General features: G+C 36.0%; 1 protein-coding gene across 1 annotated transcript in view; it reads right to left on the bottom strand.

The window, feature by feature from the left end:
* The window catches only part of ZNF510 (zinc finger protein 510), a 94,861-nt gene that overhangs the window by 56,775 nt on the left and 18,609 nt on the right, over positions 1–19,477 (bottom strand). Inside the window, exon 5 of the mRNA XM_064291115.1 lies at positions 8,206–8,301. Coding sequence (XP_064147185.1) covers positions 8,206–8,301 — 96 coding nt within the window. The remainder of the gene's footprint in view (positions 1–8,205; positions 8,302–19,477) is intronic.

Below are 19,477 nucleotides of genomic sequence, written 5' to 3'. Positions count from 1 at the left end.
AAACAATTCAAAATCCAAAACATAAACAACAACAGATATGGACAGTGTCATACAAGGGCTGAGGAGCAGGTTTGAAACAATGGAAGACAGGATCAGCAAAACTGAAAACAAACACTTGGATGCAATTTTGTTTGAGGAAAAATCAGAAAAAAGAATGAAGAAAAATGAAGAAACCTTGAGAATTACGTGGGATACAATCAAAAAGCAAAAATTTGCAAGTGATCAGAGTTCCAGAACAGGGGGAGAAAATGGAAAACATAGAGAGGATCACTGAAAAACTGCTGACAAAAGACTCCTCTAATATCATGGAAGATGAAAACGTATGCATCCAAGAAGCTCAATGAATCCCATACTGGATAGACCTCAAAAAAGACACCAAGACATATCATAATCACACTCGCCAAAACCAAAGCTAAAGAAAGAATCCTGACAGCAGCTCAAGAAAACAAAAAGTCACATACAGACAGGAAACACTAAAACTAAGATCTGATTATCTGGCAGAAACCATGCAAGCAAGACTTACATAAAACCTTGAAAGATAAAAATATCGCCAACTAAGAGTAATATAACTTGCAAAACTCTCGTTCAAATATGATATGAAATTAGGACATTTCCAGATAAACAGAAATTAAGGGAATATATAAAAACCAAACGAAACTTGCAAGAATTATTAAAGGGAGCCCTTTGGTTTGAGAACAAACAACATCAGACCACAGCCTGAATATAGGACAGAAGATCACAACAGCCAGACACTAGGAAATGAACTCTCCAGAACTATTCAAAACCAAAAGATTTACAACAGGGAACCAGAAAGGTTCATTTGCAAATGACAACATCAGAACAATAAAAAGAGGTAATAAACAGTGTAGGGACAGAAGTTTCTAATGGAGTGGAAGGCAAGGTGATACCAAGTAATAATAGACTGGTCCAAACGTAGGAAGATAACGGCAAATTTCAAGGTAACCATGAAGAAAGTTATCAAACCTACTCATCAAAATAAAGAAGAGAAACATAAAGTCTCAGTAAAAATAAAATCTACAAAACCAAAAGAAATAAAAAAGAAAACCCACAGACAAAAGGAATTCAGCACAGGAGAGTACGAGGAACAAAGAAAACATCTGCACCACAAAAAAAAAAAAAAAAAAGCACTACAAAATGACAGCAATAAACTCACACCTATCAATGATTATACTAAATGTAAATGGCTAAATGCACCCATAAAGAGACAGAGTGACAGAATGGATAAAAAAACAGAATCCATCAATATGCTGTCTACAAAGCACTCAACTTAGAAACAAAGATATAAACTTACTAAAAAAAAAAAAAAACAGCTACCAAAAAAAGAGCAGGAGTGGCAATACTAATCTCGGATAAAATAGACTTTAAAACAAAATCCACCATGAAAGACAAAGAAGGGCACTACATAATGATTAAAGAGACAATCCATCATGAAGACATAACCATAATAAATATCTATACATCCAAGGACAGGGCTGCAAAATACATAAAACAAGCTCTAATAGCACTGAAAAGAGAAACTGACAGTTCCACAATAATAGTAGGAGACTTAAACACACCACGCTCAGTAAATGACAGAACATCTAGAAAGAAACTCAAGAAAGATACAGAACAGCTAAAGGGCACAATCAGCCAACCTGACCTCATGGACATATAGAACACTCCACCCAACAGCTGAAGTACATGTTCTTTTCCAACGCACATGGAACGTTCTCCAGAACAGACCATATCTTAGGCCACAGGGCAAACTTCAACAAAATCCAAAACACTGAGATAATACAAAGTATCTTCTCTGACCATAATGCCATCACAGTAGAAATTAACAACAGGAAGAGCAAAGAAGAAAAATCAATTACATGGAAACTGGATAACACCCTGCTTAAAAACCATGGAGTAACAGAAAAAAAATCAGAGATTCAATAAAAAAAATTCCTAGAATCAAATGAGAATGAAAACATATCATACCAAAACCTTTGGAACACAGCAAAGGTGGTGCTCAGAGGTCAATTTATAGCAACAGATGTACACATCAAAAAAGAAAGGGACAAAATCAAACCATTAGTTACACAACTTGAACAAATAGAAAAAGAACAGCAGAAGAGGCCCACAGCCACCAGAAAAAAGGAAATACTAAAGATCAGAGCAGAAATAAATGAAATAGAGACCAGAAAAACAATTGAAAGAATCAGCAATATCAAAAGTTGGTTCTTTGAAAGGATCAACAAAATCGACAAACCACATGCCAAACTGACAAAAGAAAAACAGGAGAGACAAATTACCCACATAAGAAATGAAATGGGGGGCATTACAACAGACCCAACTGAAATAAAAAGGATCATAACAGAGTATTATGAAAAACTATACTTCAACAAATTTGAAAACCTCTAAGAAATGGACAAATTTCTAGAAACACACTACCTACCCAAACATTCAGAATTTTACCATTCAGAGAAGAGTTTACACCAGTACTACTCAAACTATTTCAGAACACAGAAAAGGAAGCAATACTTCTAAATTCATTCTATGAAGCCAACATTACCCTGATACCAAAACCAGGCAAAGACACCATTAAAAAAGAAAATTACAGACTAGTATCTCTCATGAATGTAGATGCAAAAATTCTCAATAAAATTCTAACCAATAGAATTCAGCATCATATCAAAAAAATAATACACCATGATCAAGTAGGATTCATGCTATGTATGCAAAAAGTTCAACATTAAAAAATCAATCAACATAATCCACCACATAAAAGGAAAGAAAAGAATCACATGAACATCTCAGTTGACACAGAAAAGGCATCTGACAAAGTCCAACACCCATTGATAAAAACTCCCCATAAAATAGGTATAGAAGGGAAATTTCTCAACATAATAAAGGGCATCTATACAAAACCAACAGCCAACATCATTCTTAATGGAGAGAGGCTGAAAACATTCCCCTTCAGAACAGGAACTAGATAAGGATGCCCTTTATCACCACTCCTATTTAACATTGTGTTGGAAGTCCTAGCTAGTGCAATAAGGCCAGACAAAGAAATAAAGGGCATCCAAATTAGTAATGGGGAAGTTAAACTGTCCTTATTTGCAGAAGACATGATACTACACGTAGAAAACCCAAAAAACTCCATGAGAAAACTACTGGAACTAATAGAAAGATCAACAGAGCAGCAGGATACAAGATAAACATACAAAAATCAGTTGGATTCCTATACACCAATAAAGAGAACGATAAAATGGAAATCAGGAAAACAATACCATTTGGCTCCAGGAAAATAAAATACTTAGGAATAAATCTCACCAGGGATATAAAAGACCTATACAAAGAAAACTATAAAACTCTACTGCAAGAACCAAAAGAGATCTATAGAAATGGAAAAACATACCATGCTCATGGATAGGTACACTCAACATTGTGAAAATGAAAATTTTACCCAAAGTGACTTACCAATACAATGCAATCCCAATCCAAATACCAACAACATCCTTTAAAGAGATAGAAAAACTTATCATTAACTTTACATGGAAAGGGCAGAAGCCCTGGATAAGTAAAGCATTATTGAAGAAGAAGAATAAAGCAGGACTCGCACTACCTGACCTCAGAACCTACTATACAGCTACGGTAGTCAAAGCAGCCTTGTACTGGTACGGTGACAGACACATTGACCAATGGAACAGAATTGAGAACCCAGATGTAAATCTATCCACCTACAGTCACCTGATCTTTGACAAAGAACCAAAGTTCATCGAATGAGGAAAAGACGGCCTTTTTAACAAATGGTGCTGGCAAAACTGGATGTCCATCTGCAGAAAAATGAAACAGGACCCATACCTCACACCATACACAAAAACTAATTCAAAGTGGATCAAAGACCTAAATATTAAGCCAGAAACTATAAAGATCATAGAAGAAAAAAATAGGATCAACACTAAAGGCCCTAATAAATGGCATTAACAGGATACAAACTGTAACTAGCAACACACAAACTCCAGAAGATTAGCTAGGTAACTAGGATCTTCTAAAAGTTAAGCACTTATGCTCATCAAAAAACTTCACCGAAGGAGTAAAAAGAGAACCTACAGACCAGAAAAAAAGTTTTGGCTATTACAAATCTGACAAAGATCTAATCTCTAAAATCTACAGGAAATTTCAACAGCTCTACAAGAAAAAGACAAATAATCCAATTAAAAAATGGGCGAAGGAATGAACAGACCCTTAATCAAAGAAGACATTAAAGTGGCTAACAAACACAGGAGGAAATGCTCACGATCACTAGCCATTAGAGAAATGCAAATCAAAACCACAACGAGATACCATCTCACCCCAGCATTACTGGCACGAATCAAAAAATCAGAAACTAACAAACGCTGGAGAGGCTGCAGGGAAATCAAAACTCTTATGTATCACTGGGGTATAGCGAATCACTTGTGGGGTACAGCTGTAGTAAACATCACCTCTCACTCACTGGTTTGTCTCTAACTTTTTTAAAATGTGAAAACTAACACAAATGTGCATGAAACTCTTCTATGTATTTCAACAAATGGTGGGGGGTGAACACCTATCGTAACAACCATTCAGTCAAGAAAGACGAAATGACTAGCTATGAGAAATCCCGTGCATTTCTTCTTGAATAAAACCTCCTTCACGCTTAGAGGTCTCTCACAAAATTTATAGGAATCACTTCCTCACTTGTCTTTATAGTGTTACCACCTGTATACACAACCCTAAAAATATACAATCTACTTTCAGCAGTTACTTTGTATGTTATCATACAGCTTACTGTATTCATTGTTGTCTTGCTTCTGTGCTCAACATTGTGAAATTCATCTATGTATTTGCTTGTGGCTGCAAACTGGTGCATTCTCTTTTCTTTCTAATAATACTCTTTTAAATAAATACATCACAATTTATTTCTTCCTTTGCTGATGGGCATTTGCCTTGTTTTCACTATGGACTGCACATAGCTAGGAGTCCCACTGGCTGAAATGGGGTATGAATATTACCTTTACTAGATAATGCCTACTGATTTAAAAAGTGATGGCACACATTTCAAATCCACAGCAGTGGATGAGGGTCTCTGAAGCTCCATATCTGTACCAACTCCTGAGAGTGTCAGACTCAATTTCTGCCAATCTTATAAATGTGTAGTGCCATCACACTGCAGTTTCATTTTGCATTTCTTTCATCACTGATGAGGTTAAACACCCTTTCTCCTGTTTATTAGACACTTGGATTTCCATTGGGGAAGTTCCTTATGAAGCCTTCTGTCCATTTTTTCTGCTGGCTTGCCCGCCTTTTTCCTCATAGATTTGTAGACGGTTTTCATAGAATCTGAATACTAGTCCTGCCTTATTCTGCTTCTCTGTGGCTTGTCTTTTCACTCGCTTTATGATGTCAAGAAATTCTGAATTTTAAAAGTCAAGTTTATCAAGCTTTTCTCATGTAGTTAATGATGTAGGGTCTTAAAATATTCCCTACCCAGAGTAATAAAAATTTTGTCCTCCATTTCATTCTGAAATATTTAGTTTTGCCTTGTATGAGTCAGCCTTTAATTCACCCAAAACTGACTTCCAGGTGATCGTGTAAATCAGGGGCACAATGTCATTTTTCAGGCGTTTTCAATATCGTGCAGTGTCACTGTTTCCATAAATTGTCACCAAAGCATTTTTTTTTTTTTCCGTGCTCTTTAGTTTCACTAATCTATTTCTCTCTATACCAGTACCATTTTGTAGTGGCTGTAACAGTTTTAAAATATGCCTGAATTCCTGGTAGAGAAAGTCCTCCCACCTTGCTGTTGTTCTTTTTCAAACATGTTTTAGCTATTACTGGACCTTTGTATTTCCATACAAATTTTAGAATCAGCTTTTCAAGTTTTAACAAACTGAACTGGCTTTTGAGTGGTATTATGTTGAACATACAAACACATTGGGAAGAACTGAAAATTTCAAATGGAGTGCTCTAATCCCTGAGCATGATATATCCCTTTATTTTAGTTGTATTTAATGACCCTAAAACTTTTTGAGAAAAATTTTGTTCAGACATATTACATGTCTTTCATTATATGTATTTCAAAATATTTGCACTACTGTATTCCTAAGTATATTTGCATAGTTAGTTCTTACATAGTGTTTTCTTACCTTTTTCTATCTGAGGTTTGCTATTTTATTTAATTATTTTTATTACAAGTACTACTTCTCACCTTATAATTTACAGTTTTATCTTTATTACTTCTTTTGCTTTGCTTCGTTTTTCTTTTCAAACTTCCTTGCATTTTAAAACAAACATGAGACTAAAATTTTCCTCTAAGCACTGTTTTATCTATAGCCCAAAGGTTCTCATATACATTTTTGTTTTTATAATTTTCTGGCTACTGAACAATTTTGATTTATTCTTTGATGAAACAGGGTTTTCAATATATATATTCACTATTGATTTTAAGATAGAAGGATTTTAATTTTTCTCATATTGTGCCCAATTTATAGTTTGATTGAACAATAGTATTTCCTCTTTGTGGAATTTACTGGCATTTGCATCAAATACTTTTATATCTCATTAACGTCCCAGTGTCATTGAGAAGAATGTTTATTATTCATTTACAGAGTACAAATTTTTGAAAGACACATATTAGGTTCATTTCATAAAATACGCTATTTATAGCTTCTAGTGCAGGGTCCGCCAAGTGTTTCTGTAAGAACCAGAGGGTAAAAGTTTCAGGGTTTGCTGCTCGTGTGGTTTCTGCTGCAACTATTCGACTCTGACTCTGTCCCCCAAAAATCTTACTGAAACAGACAGCAGGCAGGATTTGACCTGAGGGCCACAGTTTACTGAGTTCTAGTCTAGACTTGGCTCTGGAATGAGATCAGTGTATATTATAGTCTACCATCTCTAATGTGTTTCTATTTCTCTTATAGCTCTTGCAGCTTTTCATTTAATGAATCTTGGCAGTAATTCATTTGGTACATAGATATTAAAAACTTTTATATTTCCTTCCTAAATTGTCTTCTTTAGCATTATCAATATATTCTTTTCCTCATCTGTTTTTTAACCAGAATTGAACTTTAAGTAGTAGTCAGATAAACAAACACTGAATTATTCTTATACTTATTGGCTTAACAACTCACAACTGTATTTCAAACTTCCCAATTTTTAGGTATATCTCTGATATAATATGACAGCATTATCTCTTAATAGCTGACTTTAATCTATTTACATTACTTGATATGGCAGATGTTTTTCTTACTTTATGTAGTACAATGTATTTGCATAGCTTTTGTACAGAAAAAGAATTAATATAGCAGGCCTGAGACTACTATCCTTAGAAAGGCATGCTTGCAAAGTTAGCCCTTGGCTGGCAACTGGAAACTGAGATTTTGGAAGGTTCTCAACATTATCAGATTTGGTAAGAGTGGTTCACTCTGCCTAAACTGTTTGTACCATGGGATTTGTGGTAAACATCTGCTTTCCTTCTGGGAGTTTGGAATTTTGGTTCATGCTAGACAGAGGGTGCCTATGTGACCAGCCCCTGGTAAAAATCTTGAGCACTGAGTCTCTCATAAGCTTCTCTAGTAGACAACACTTCACACATGTTGTCACAGCTAGCTCCTGGCAGAATTAGTGTATCCTGTGTGACTCCACTGAGGGTTCTTAGAAGCTTGTACCTGGTTTCTTCTGGACTTTTTCAGTATTATGTCTGTTTTCTTTGCTCTTTTAAGTGTATTTATGTTCTAATAATTAGGAAGGTTGTATTTGGCTCTAGTAGTTATAATAATGTACAATTCCTTAATCATCTACGTAGACAGCATCTAGCAATTTTTAATACATAATGGTAAAATTATTTTCTCATGCTCCTGATCCTTTAAATCCCAACTTTAGCTGCTTTAATAACCTTTCTTAGTTCCACCTTTTTACTGTTAAAATACACCCAATAAATAATTTTCCAACTTTAAATAATATACTTAGATCCCATCTTTCAAAGATAAGGCAATCAACACATTTACACTCCATCTCTTTTGTTAGATTTTTTCCTTTCTACATTTTATTAAATCTATTATTTTTAAAATTTCAAAGACACAGACCTCTTAAAAAAAAAAAAAAGAGTGCCAAAAATGTTTCAAACTGCCTACCTCTAGCTGATCACTTCGGATTTAATTTCCCCCAGGTATCTTCTGCCAGTATGCAATAACTCACCTGTGGAGTTCCTGTCTAGAAATTCTTCCTTTAATAACCATGGATCTTCTCCTTGTTCCAATGTGAAGATCAGTTCTGGTTTTGTAAAGCAGGACCCTGTAAATGGGAAATAATTTAGGACTTGAGTGAGCCGCCCAGGCTTCACTGTTTCTGAACATGCGGGAAGATACAGCTTTAGAACCAGCATGCTGAAAATGCCCATTTGATCCTTTCTGGAGAGAAAATATTTTCTTATATTCAAAAAGGATCTCTCTCCTTAAATCCATGAATCACAAATCTAAATAACATTAAATTCTAATAAAGGCCAACATGTCCGGCTTTGAAGAGATTTAACGGGGATATCCATTTCTGATTGGACAGAATAAAAGGAGCTGATTTACTGCTCCATATTAGACATCTGTGAAACCAAACACAATATAGGAAATAGCAGTTCTTAGACTTCAGACAACAGGGAATGAAGAACAAAGATTCTTAAGAACATGGAAACAAGTAAGAGTAAGCCTATGATTAACGTAGCTTACCGCTAACAGTTTCCAACCCATGGTAAAAAAAAAAAAAAAAGACCAGCAAAACAGAGTCTGGCAGACTTAGTAAGCTGCAGAGACAGAACTGGATATTTGTGGGAAGTTACGGCAACTAGAATTTGTAGGGGTAAAACACCAGAGAGGAAAAGAGCTGTACTGAGAGAGAGTGTCTTAAAGATTTCCAGAAGGGGCTCCTTGAGTCTTTGGCTGAGTACTGTCTTGTGCATGCATCTACGGAAGCTACCTGAGGTTAGGGAAAGAACTACTAGAAAGGAGTAGGCTGAAAATAGTCCACGTATACACAGAGGTGGGATGTTTTTGTTCCACCAGCTATGGTGGAAAGATCTCCTGATATATGTGGTGCTGGGTAGAATAACTAGAAGACACTGACTGACTAGAGTGACCAAATTATTCCTAGACTAAAGTGAGCTCTTAATCCAACACCAAAACCTAAAAGAATACCTTGAAAAGATCAAAATAATTCCAAGCAATTTAACTGGATCCAAGAAAAGGTCCAAAAATATTTTTAAAAATACAACAAAATCTAGCACCCAACAATATAAAATTCACAAAATTTTTTAGCACACAATAAAAAATTAAAAGGTATGAATAGAAGCAAAAATATATGATCCATAACAAGGAGAAAGTCGATCAATAACAGCAGAACAGGAAACAGCACATACACTAAAATGATCAGCCAAGGTGATTAAAACAGCTATTACACCCCGTATGTCCAAAAAAGAGAAAAGCATGAAAAGGATGAGAAGAGAAACAGAAGTTATAAAAGTACCAAAGTGAAATTTTAGATATGAAATATATAACTTATGAAATGAGAAAACCAACCAACCAACAAACAAGAAAATACTGGATAGGATCAGTAAGAGTGTAGATGCCATGTAAAGAAAGATAAATGACATAGGACAAACTGGCGATTTTAAGACAAAGCAATGAAAATCATAAAATAAGAAAGTCACAGCAAATAGAGACTGGAAAAAAGGATAAACAGAGCATCTGTGACCAGTGGGATAATATCAAGTAGTCTAACATATGTGCAATTAGAATTTGAGAAGAAAAAAAAGAGGGATGGAAAAAAAGTTGAAGAAATAATGGCCAAAATGTTCTAATTTTAATTAAGTATATAAACCCACAAATCCAAGAAGCTAATGAATGCCAAGCAGAAGAAACATGAAGAAAATCATACATTATAACCAAATTGATAAAAACCAGGAATAAAGAAAAATCTTAAACAGACTCAAAAGAGACATAAGATGTACAGAGGAACAAAGGTAAGAATGAAAGTCAACTTCTTATCAGAAAGTATGCAAGCCAGGAGACAATGAGGTCATACTTGAAAAATACAGAAAAAAAGTTGATTTAGAATTCTATACCTAGAGAATACAAGACATTTGCAGATGAACAAAAGCTGAAGGAATTTATCACCGACTAAAGTCTGGGTTAAAGTGTATTACAAGAAAAGTTAAAAGAAATTCTTCAGACAGAAGAAAAAATTGTATCAGGTGGAAATGTGGACCTAAATAAAGAAATAACAGCACCATAAAGTAGAAAAATAAGGATAAAAATAAAATACATTTTCCTTGCTCTAGAACGCTTTTAAAAGATAACTGACCATTTAAAAAACAACAACAATAATGTATTCTGGGATTTAAGACATGTGTAAGTAAAATATATGCCAAAAATATAGACGAAAGACGGAAGATAGAAAATGGAAGAAAACTACTATCAAATTCTTTTAACATATATCGAATGTTAAAGTATTTGATGATAGACTATAATAAGTTAAAGATATATATTGTAAAGCTTCGAGCAACCACATACACACACAAAAGTTAGCTAATAAGCCAGTATCTATTATTAGCCAAGGGCTCAACCACTGCACCACCAGGGCTCCTCTAATAATAATGTCGATAAATTATAATCATGAAAAAGACACAATTCATCCAAAGAATGGCAGGAAATGAATTTTTTAAAAAAGGAAAGAAGAACAGATGAGAAAAATAGTTAGCAAATAGTTATACGGTACATTTAAATCCAATCACAGCAATAACAACATTAAAATAAATGGCCTAATCATTCCAGTAAAAGGCAGACACTGACAGATTGGATAAAAAAGCGAGACCTAACTATATGATGCTTACAAGAAACCCACAAATAAGTTATAAAAAAGGAAGGAAAAAGATACCAAGCAAACACTAATAAAAAAGTGTGAGTGGCTATATTAAAACCAAAGTAAAAATATTTTTTAAAAAGGAATATTGCTAGGGATAAAGGAAAATACTGCATAATGATAAAGATAATTCATCAAGAGGGCGTAACAATCCAAAATCTTTTTCCATCTCATAACAAAACTTCAAAATACATAAAGCAAATCATGATGAAATATAAAATAGCCAAATTCACACTGTAACTGGATAAGATTAGTTTCTCAACGGTTGATAGAACAAGTAGACAAATTAAATAAGAAAGGATGCAGAACACTTGAATGATACTGTCAACCAACATGACCTAATTCCCATCTACAGAACGCTAATCCAAAAGCACATATGAAACGTTTACCAGAATAAATCACAGGCTGAACCCTAAAATGAATTTCAATAAATTTTAAAAGGATTAAAACCTTATATGATGTGTGGAAGCTAGACAATGAAGGAGAACTGATACGTTTGAACTGTGGTGCTGGCAAAGAATACTGAATATATCGTGTACTGCCAGAAGAACAAACAAATCAGTCTCAGAAGAATACAACCAGAATGCTCCTTAGAAGCAAGGATAGTGAGACTTTGGACACATTATCAGGAAAGGCCAACCACTAGAAAAGGGCACCATGTTTGGTAAAGTAGTGGGTCAGTGAAAACAAGGGAAACTTTCGGTGAGACGAATAGACACGACAGCCGCAACAATGAACTCAAACATAACAACGATCACCAAGATGGTGCAGGACTGAGCAATTCATTCTGTTATACTTACGTCAACATTAGTCAGAGCCGACTCGGTGGCAACAAAAACACCACAGTATGTTTTCTAAATAAACAGGCATTAAATTAGAAATACTAAGACATTTCTTTAAAAACCCAAATATTTTCAATTTTAAAAAACGTCTACTAGAAATAGAGTTGTTGTTGTTGTTAGGTGCCGTCAAGTCGGTTCTGCCTCATAGCGACCCTATGCACAACAGAATGAAACACTGCCCGTCCTGCGCTACCTTTAAAATCGTTGCTATGTTTGAGCTCATTGTTGCAGCCACTGTGTCAATCCACTTCGTTGAGGGTCTTCCTCTTTTCCGCAGACCCTGTACTTTTGCCAAGCATGATGTCCTTCCCCAGGGACTGATTCCTCCTGATAACATGTCCAAAGTATGTAAGATGCAGTGTCACCATCCTTGCTTCTATGAAGCATTCTGGCTGCACTTCTTCCAAGACAGGTTTGTTCCTTCTTTTGGCAGTCCATGGTATATTCAATATTCTTTGCCAACACCACAATTCAAAGGTGTCAGTCAATTCTTCTTTGGTCTTCCTTATACATTGTTCAGCTTTCACATGCACATGATGCGACTGAAAATACCATGGCTTGGGTCAGCTGCACCTTAGCCTTTAAAGTGACATCTTTGCTTTTCGACACTTTAAAGAGGTCCTCTGCAGCAGATTTACCCAATGCAATGTGCCATTTGATTTCTTGATTGCTGCTTCTATGGCTGTCGATTGTGGATCCAAGTAAAAGGAAATCCTTGACAATTTCAATCTTTTCACCATTTATCATGATGTTGTTTATTGGTCCAATTCTGAGGATTTTTTTTTTTTTTTTATATGTTGAGGTGTAATCCATACTGAGGGCTGTGGTCTTTGATCTTCATTAGTAAGTGCTTCAAGTCCTCTTCCTTTTCAGCAAGCAAGGTTGTGTCATCTGTATAACACAGGTTGTTCATTAGTTCTCCTCCAATTCTGATACTCCATTATTCTTTGTATGGTCTAGCTTCTCGGATTACTTGCTCAGCATACAGATTGAATAGGTATGGTGAAAGGATACAACCGTGACGCACACCTTTCGTGACTTTAAACTGATCAGTATCCCCTTGTTCTGTCAGTTGTGGAATGACAGCCAGGACATCATACATGAAGAAAGCAAGAGGTCACTGAAAAGACAGGAAAGAAAGAAAAGACCAGGATGATGTCAGAGAAAACCCTGAAACTTGTTCATGAGCATCAAGCAGCTAAAGAAAAAGGAAGAAATGATGAAATAAAATAAGTGAACAGAAGATTTCAAAGGGCAGCTCAAGAAGACAAAGTATTATAATGACATGTACAAAGAGCTGGAGGTAGAAAACGAAAGGAAAGAACATGCTTGCCGTTTCTCAAGCTGAAAGAACTGAAGAAAAAATTGAAGCCTCGAGTTGCAATAGTGAAGGATTCTATGAAGAAAATATTAAATGACTCAGGAAGCATCAAAAGAAGATGGAAGGAATACACAGAGTCATTATACCAAAAAGAATTAGTCGATGTTCAACCATTTCAAGAGGTGGCACATGATCAGGAACTGATGGTACTGAAGGAAGAAGTCTAAGCTGCTCTGAAGGCATTGGTGAAAAACAAGGGTCCTGGAATTGACGGAATATCAATTGAGATGTTTCAACAAATGGATGCAGCACTGGAGGTGCTCTCACTCGTCTGTGCCAAGAAATAGGGAAGACAGATTCCTGGCCAACTGACTGGAAGAGATCCATATTTATACCTATTCCCAAGAAAGATGATCCAACCGAATGCGGAAATTACAGAACAATATCATTAATATCCCACGCAAGCAAAATTTTGCTGAAGATCATTCAAAAACGGCTGCAGCAGTATATCGACAGGGAACTGCCAGAAATTCAGGCCAGTTTCAGAAGAGGACATGGAACCAGGGATATTATTGCTGATGTCAGATGGATCCTGGCTGAAAGCAGAGAATACCAGAACGATGTTTACCTGTGTTTTATTGTCTATACAAAGGCATTCGACTGTGTGGATCATACCAAATTATGGATAACATTTCATAGAATGGAAATTCCAGAACACTTAATTGTGCTTGTGAGGAACCTTTACATAGATCAAGAGGCAGCTGTTCAGACAGAACAAGGAGAATAAAATATTAGTTTAAGAAAAAACATAATAAGGGAATAATATAAGCAACTTTGTACCAGTAAACTAGATAACTTAGGTAAAACTGATAAATTCTTTACGGAACACAAACTACCAAAGCTCATGCAAAAAGAAGTAAATAATCCAAATAGCAATCTATCTATTAAAGGAAATAAATTTGTAAAATAAAACCTTCCCACAAAAAAACAAATCAGGTCCGTACTGTTCCAGTGTTGTGTTCAAGCAAACATTAAAGGAAGAAGTAATACCAGTTGTATACAAACTATTCTAGAAAATACTAGAAGATACCACTTTCAAGCAAACACTACCATATCAGATCCAGATCCAGGACATTATAAGAAAGCAAATATACAAATATCATTTACAAATGTTAAGTGTAAAAATATGAAATTGCTAGCAAACCAATTCCAGCAAAGAAAATAAGATGTATACATAGACATTTGTCGTAGGAGGTGGTTGCGCAGTGGTTAAAACAGTCAGCTGCTAAGTGAAAGGTCGGCGGTTCGAACCCATCAGCTGCTCTGTGGGACAAAGATGTGGCAATGCTTCCGTAAATATTACGGCCCTGGAAACCCTATGGGGCAATTCTACTCTGTCCCATAGGTTCGCTATGAGTGGGAATGGACTAGATGGCAGTGGACTTTTTGGATACATTTGTTAAAAACAACTAGGCTTTGACAAACAGATCAGCTATATATTAAAAGAGACAGAGAGACATTTATAAACAGGAAGTGAGTTCTAGAGAAATTGCTGTGGTGCCATGAAGCAATTTTTGCTTTATATGTCATTTGCAATCTCGTGATGAAAGAATGTACAGCTGGTTCTTTGAAGGTTTTGTAGTGGAGCAGAAGAACAAGTCACATGGAATACACAAAATCTTAGAGATACAAGTCTTGGGAAAAAGAAACTTTTAGGCTAAACATCTACCATCTGTTATTTCAAAGTGGCAAAGTACTTGGCACAACAAGAAGGAGAATTTGCAAGAGATTAATGAGGTTGGTTTGCAGGAGTATATTTAATGCTAAGAAGCCCAGAAGTCTTGGAGCATTGAGGTATTACATAATTTTATATATACATATATTTTTCAGTTTATATGATATATACATAAATATATAAATATTGTGTATGTATATGTACATACAGAGAAAGAGAAAGAAAGAGGAGGTGGGAAGGGAGCGAATGCAAGAGAGATAGGGTACCTGGGTGGCACAAGGGGCCTACTCTACTCATGGTCTACTCTCCATGAGTCAGAGTATATGACAGCAGCTAACAACAACAACATATCTATATATCACAAGCACTCTATAAAATGCCTGACCAGTACCAAAAACTGTTAGAGTCATCAAAAACAAGGAAAGTTCTGAAAAACTGTCACAGCTAAGAGAAGTCTAAAGAGACATGGTAACTAAATGTAAATGTGCTGCCATATCAGATCCAGATATCCAGATCCAGTACATTAAAAAAATGCAAATATACAAACATCATTTACAAACATAAGTGTAAAAATTTTAAATTGCTAGCAAACCAATTCCAGCAAAGAAAATAATATATATATATACACACATGGATGGAGTCCTAAAATAAAAAAAAAGGACATCGGGTAAAAATTAAGGAACTCTGAATAAAGTATGGGTGTTATTTAATAGAAATGTATCAATACTGGATTAATAGTTATAACAAATCTGCTGCAGTAATGTAAGATATTAACATAAGGAGGAAACTGGATATGGAGTATATGGGAATTCTCTGTACTACTTTTCACCTTTTCTGTAAATCTATGGCTATTCTAAAACGAAAAAGTTTACTTAAAAATAAATCATTTCTTCTACAGACACAGAGTACCACATCAGACAATGTTATAAATTTTCCTTCAGCCATCAAACAAAATTTAGAAAACTCAAGAGGGAAGGCAAGTCTACCGCATTTACCCATATTTTTACTCTTTCTATTGTTCTTTCTTCCTGATACTCTGAGATTATTTTTATCATTTCCTTTCTATTCCAAGAATTTCCTTTAGCCATTCTTCCAGGGTAAGTCTAACCAAAACTCAAAACCTGTTGCCACTGACTCAGTTCTGACTTATAGCAACCATACAGGACAGAGTAGAACTGCCCCATAAGGTATCCAAGGCTTCAATCCTTACAGAAACAGACTGCTATATCTTTTTCCAGTGGAGCAGCTGGTGAGTTTGAAGCGCCGACCTTTTGGTTAGCAGCTGAGCACTTAACCACTACATATTGGCATGAAACTGTTTTAGTTTTGGTTGGAATGCAAAATGGTACAACCATTTTGGAAAACAGTATGGCACTTCCTTAGAAAGCTAGAAATAGAGATACCATATGATCCAGCAATCCCACTCCTAGGAATATACCCTAGCGAAATAAGAGGCATCACACAAATAGACACATGCATACCCATGTTCACTGCAGCATTGTTCACAATAGCAAAAAGGCAAAAACCTAGATGCCCATCAACAGAAGAATGGATAAACAAACTATGGTACATACACACAATGGAGTACTATGCAATGATAAAGAACAATGATGAATCTGCAAAGCATCTCACAACATGGATGAATCTGGAGGGCATTACGCTAAATAAGTCAGTCACAAAAGGACAAATATTGTATGAGATCACTACCATAAAAGCTCATGAAAAGGTTTACACACAAAAAGAAACAATCTTTGATGGTTACAAGGGAGGGGAGGGGTGGGAATGGAAAAACACTAAACAGACAACAGGTAACTTTGGTGAAGGGTAAGATACTACACAATACTGGTAAAGCCACCACGACTTGTACAACGCAAGGTCATGGAAGCTCCACAGATACATCCAAACTCCCTGAGGGATCGAATTGCTGGGCTGAGGGCTCTGGCGACCAAGGTCTCAGGCGGAACATCTTGCTCAACTGGCATAACATAGTTTATAAAGAAAATGTTCTACTTTCTACCTTGGTGAATAGAGTCTGGGGTCTTGACAGCCTGTGAGTGGCCATCTAACATACTCCACTGGTCTCACCCCTTCCGGAGCAAGGGAGAATAAAGAAAACTGAAGACACAAGGAAAAGAGCTAATGGACCTCAACTACCACAGCCTCCACCAGACTGAGTCCAGTACAACTAGTTGGTGCCCAGCTCTGACAGGGATCACAATAGAGGGTCCTGGACAGAGCTGGAGAAAAACGTGGAACAAAATTCTAACGCACAAAAAAGAGACCAGACTTACTGGTCTGACAGAGACTGGAGAAACCCCGAGAGTATGGCCCCCCGACGCCCTTTCAGCTCACTAAGGAAGTCACTCCTGAGGTTCACCCTTCATCCAAAGATTAGCCAGGCCCATAAAACAAACTGAGACTAAAGGGGCACACCAGCCCAGGAGCAAGGAGTAGTCGGCAGGAGGGGACAGGAAAGCTGGTAATAGGGAACCCAAGGTCAAAAAGGGACTGTGCTGACATGTCATGGAGTTGTTTACCAATGTCATAAAACAACAGGTATACTAACTGTTTAATGAGAAGCTTGTTTGCTCTGTAAACCTTCATCTGAAGTATAATTTTAAAAAATCGTTTCAGTTTTCCTTCATCTGAAAACGTCTTGGTTTCTCTTTCATTTCCAAGAGATATTTTTTTGAGTTAGTTTTTATGCATGGTGTGAGGTATGGTCTTGTTTCATTTTTTTTGCAGATGGATGTCCAGTTATGCCAGCACCATTTGTTAAACTGACTGTCTTTTCCCCATTTAATAGATTTTGGGCCCTTGTCAAATATTTTGCTCATACGTGTACGAATTTATGTTGGATTCTCAATTCTGTTCCATTGGTTCATGTATCTGTTGTTTATCAGGTTATTTTGACTACTGTGGTGGTATAACAGGTTTTAAAATCAGGTAGTGTGAGGCCTCCCACTTTGTTCTTTTTCAGTAATGCCTTACATATCCAGTGCCTCTTCCCTTTGCATATGAGGTTGGTTGGTGGTTTGTTTTTCCACCTCATTAAAAATGTCATTGGAATTTGGATCCCTATTGCATTGCATCTATAGATCACTTTGGGTAGAACAGACATTTTTACAATGTTGATTCTTCTTATCCATGAGCAAGGTACGTTTTTCCACTTATGTAGGTCTCTTTTGGTTTCCTGTAGTACTGTCTTGTAGTTTCCTTTGTATAGGTCTTTTATGTCTCTGGTTAGAGTTACTCCTAAGTATTTCATTTTCTTGGGGGCTATTGTAAATGGTATTGATTTGGTGATTTCCTCTTCAACGTTCTCTTTGTTGGTGTAAAGGAATCCGGCTGATTTTTGTATGTTTCTCTTCTATCCTGTTACTCTGCTGAACCCTTCTATTAGTTTCAGTAGTTTGCTTGTGGATTCTTCAGGGTTTTCTGTGTTTAAGATCATATCCTCTGCAAACAGACATATTTTTACTTTTTTCTTGCCAATTTGGATGCCCCTTATTTCTTTATCTAGCCTAATTGCTCTGGCTAGGACCTCCAGCACAATGCTGAAGAGCAGTGATACAGGGTACCTTGTCTGGTTCCCATTCTCAAGAGGAACACTTTTAGAGTCTCTCCATTTAGGATGATGTTGGCTGCTAAAAAAAAAAAAAAACTGCTGGCTTTGTATAAATACCCTTTATTATGTTGAGGAATTTTCCTTCTATTCCTATTTTGCTGAGAGCTTTTATCATGAATGGATGCTGGACTTTGTCAAATGTCTTTTCTGCATCAATTGATAAGATCATGTGGTTCTTGCCTTTTGTTTTATTTATATGATGGATTACATTGATTGTTTTTCTAATGTTAAGCTATTCCTGCATACCTAGTACGAATCCCACTTGGTCATGCAGAATTATTTTTTTGATATGTTGTTGAATTCTACTGGCAAGAATTTTGTTGAGGATTTTTGCATCTAAGTTCATGAGGGATATAGGTCTGTAATATTCTTTTTTTGTGGTGTCTGTACCTGGTTTTGGTTTCAGGGATATGCTGGCTTCATAGAATGAGTTTGGGAGTATTCTGTCCTTTTCTACGCTCTGAAATACCCTTTAGTAGTAGCGGTGTTAACTTTTCTCTGAAAGTTTGGTAGAATTCTCCAGTGAAGCTGTCAGGGCCAGAGTTTTTTTTTGTTGTTGACGGGAGTTTTTAAATTACCTTTCCAATGTCTTCTGTTGTTATAGGCTTATTTAGTTGTTCTACTTATTTGTGGTAGTTTAGGTAGGTAGTGTGTTTCTAGAAATGTGTCCACTTCCTCTACGTTTTTAAATTTCTTAGAGTACAATTTTTCATAGTAATCTGATTCTTTTAATTTCAGCTGGGTCTGTTGTGATACCGCCCATCTCATTTCTTATTTGGGTTATTTGCTTCCTGTCTTGTCTTTGTTTTGTCAGTTTGGCCAATGGTTTATCAATTTTGTTGATCTTTTCACAAAACCAGCTTTTGGTCTTGTTAACTCTTGCAATTGTTTTTCTGTTTTATATTTCATTTAATTCTGCTCTAGTTTTTATTATTTTCTTTCCTCTAGAGACCAAGGGTTTCATTTGTTGCTCTCTATTTGTTCAAGTTGTAGGGTTAATCCTTTGATTTTGGCCTTTTCTTCTTTTGGATGTGTGC

Source organism: Loxodonta africana, chromosome 9 (assembly GCF_030014295.1).
Source record: "Loxodonta africana isolate mLoxAfr1 chromosome 9, mLoxAfr1.hap2, whole genome shotgun sequence".
Lineage (NCBI taxonomy): Eukaryota > Metazoa > Chordata > Mammalia > Proboscidea > Elephantidae > Loxodonta > Loxodonta africana.
Note: the sequence above shows the minus strand (reverse complement) of the source record. Positions and strands in the feature narration are given on the sequence as shown.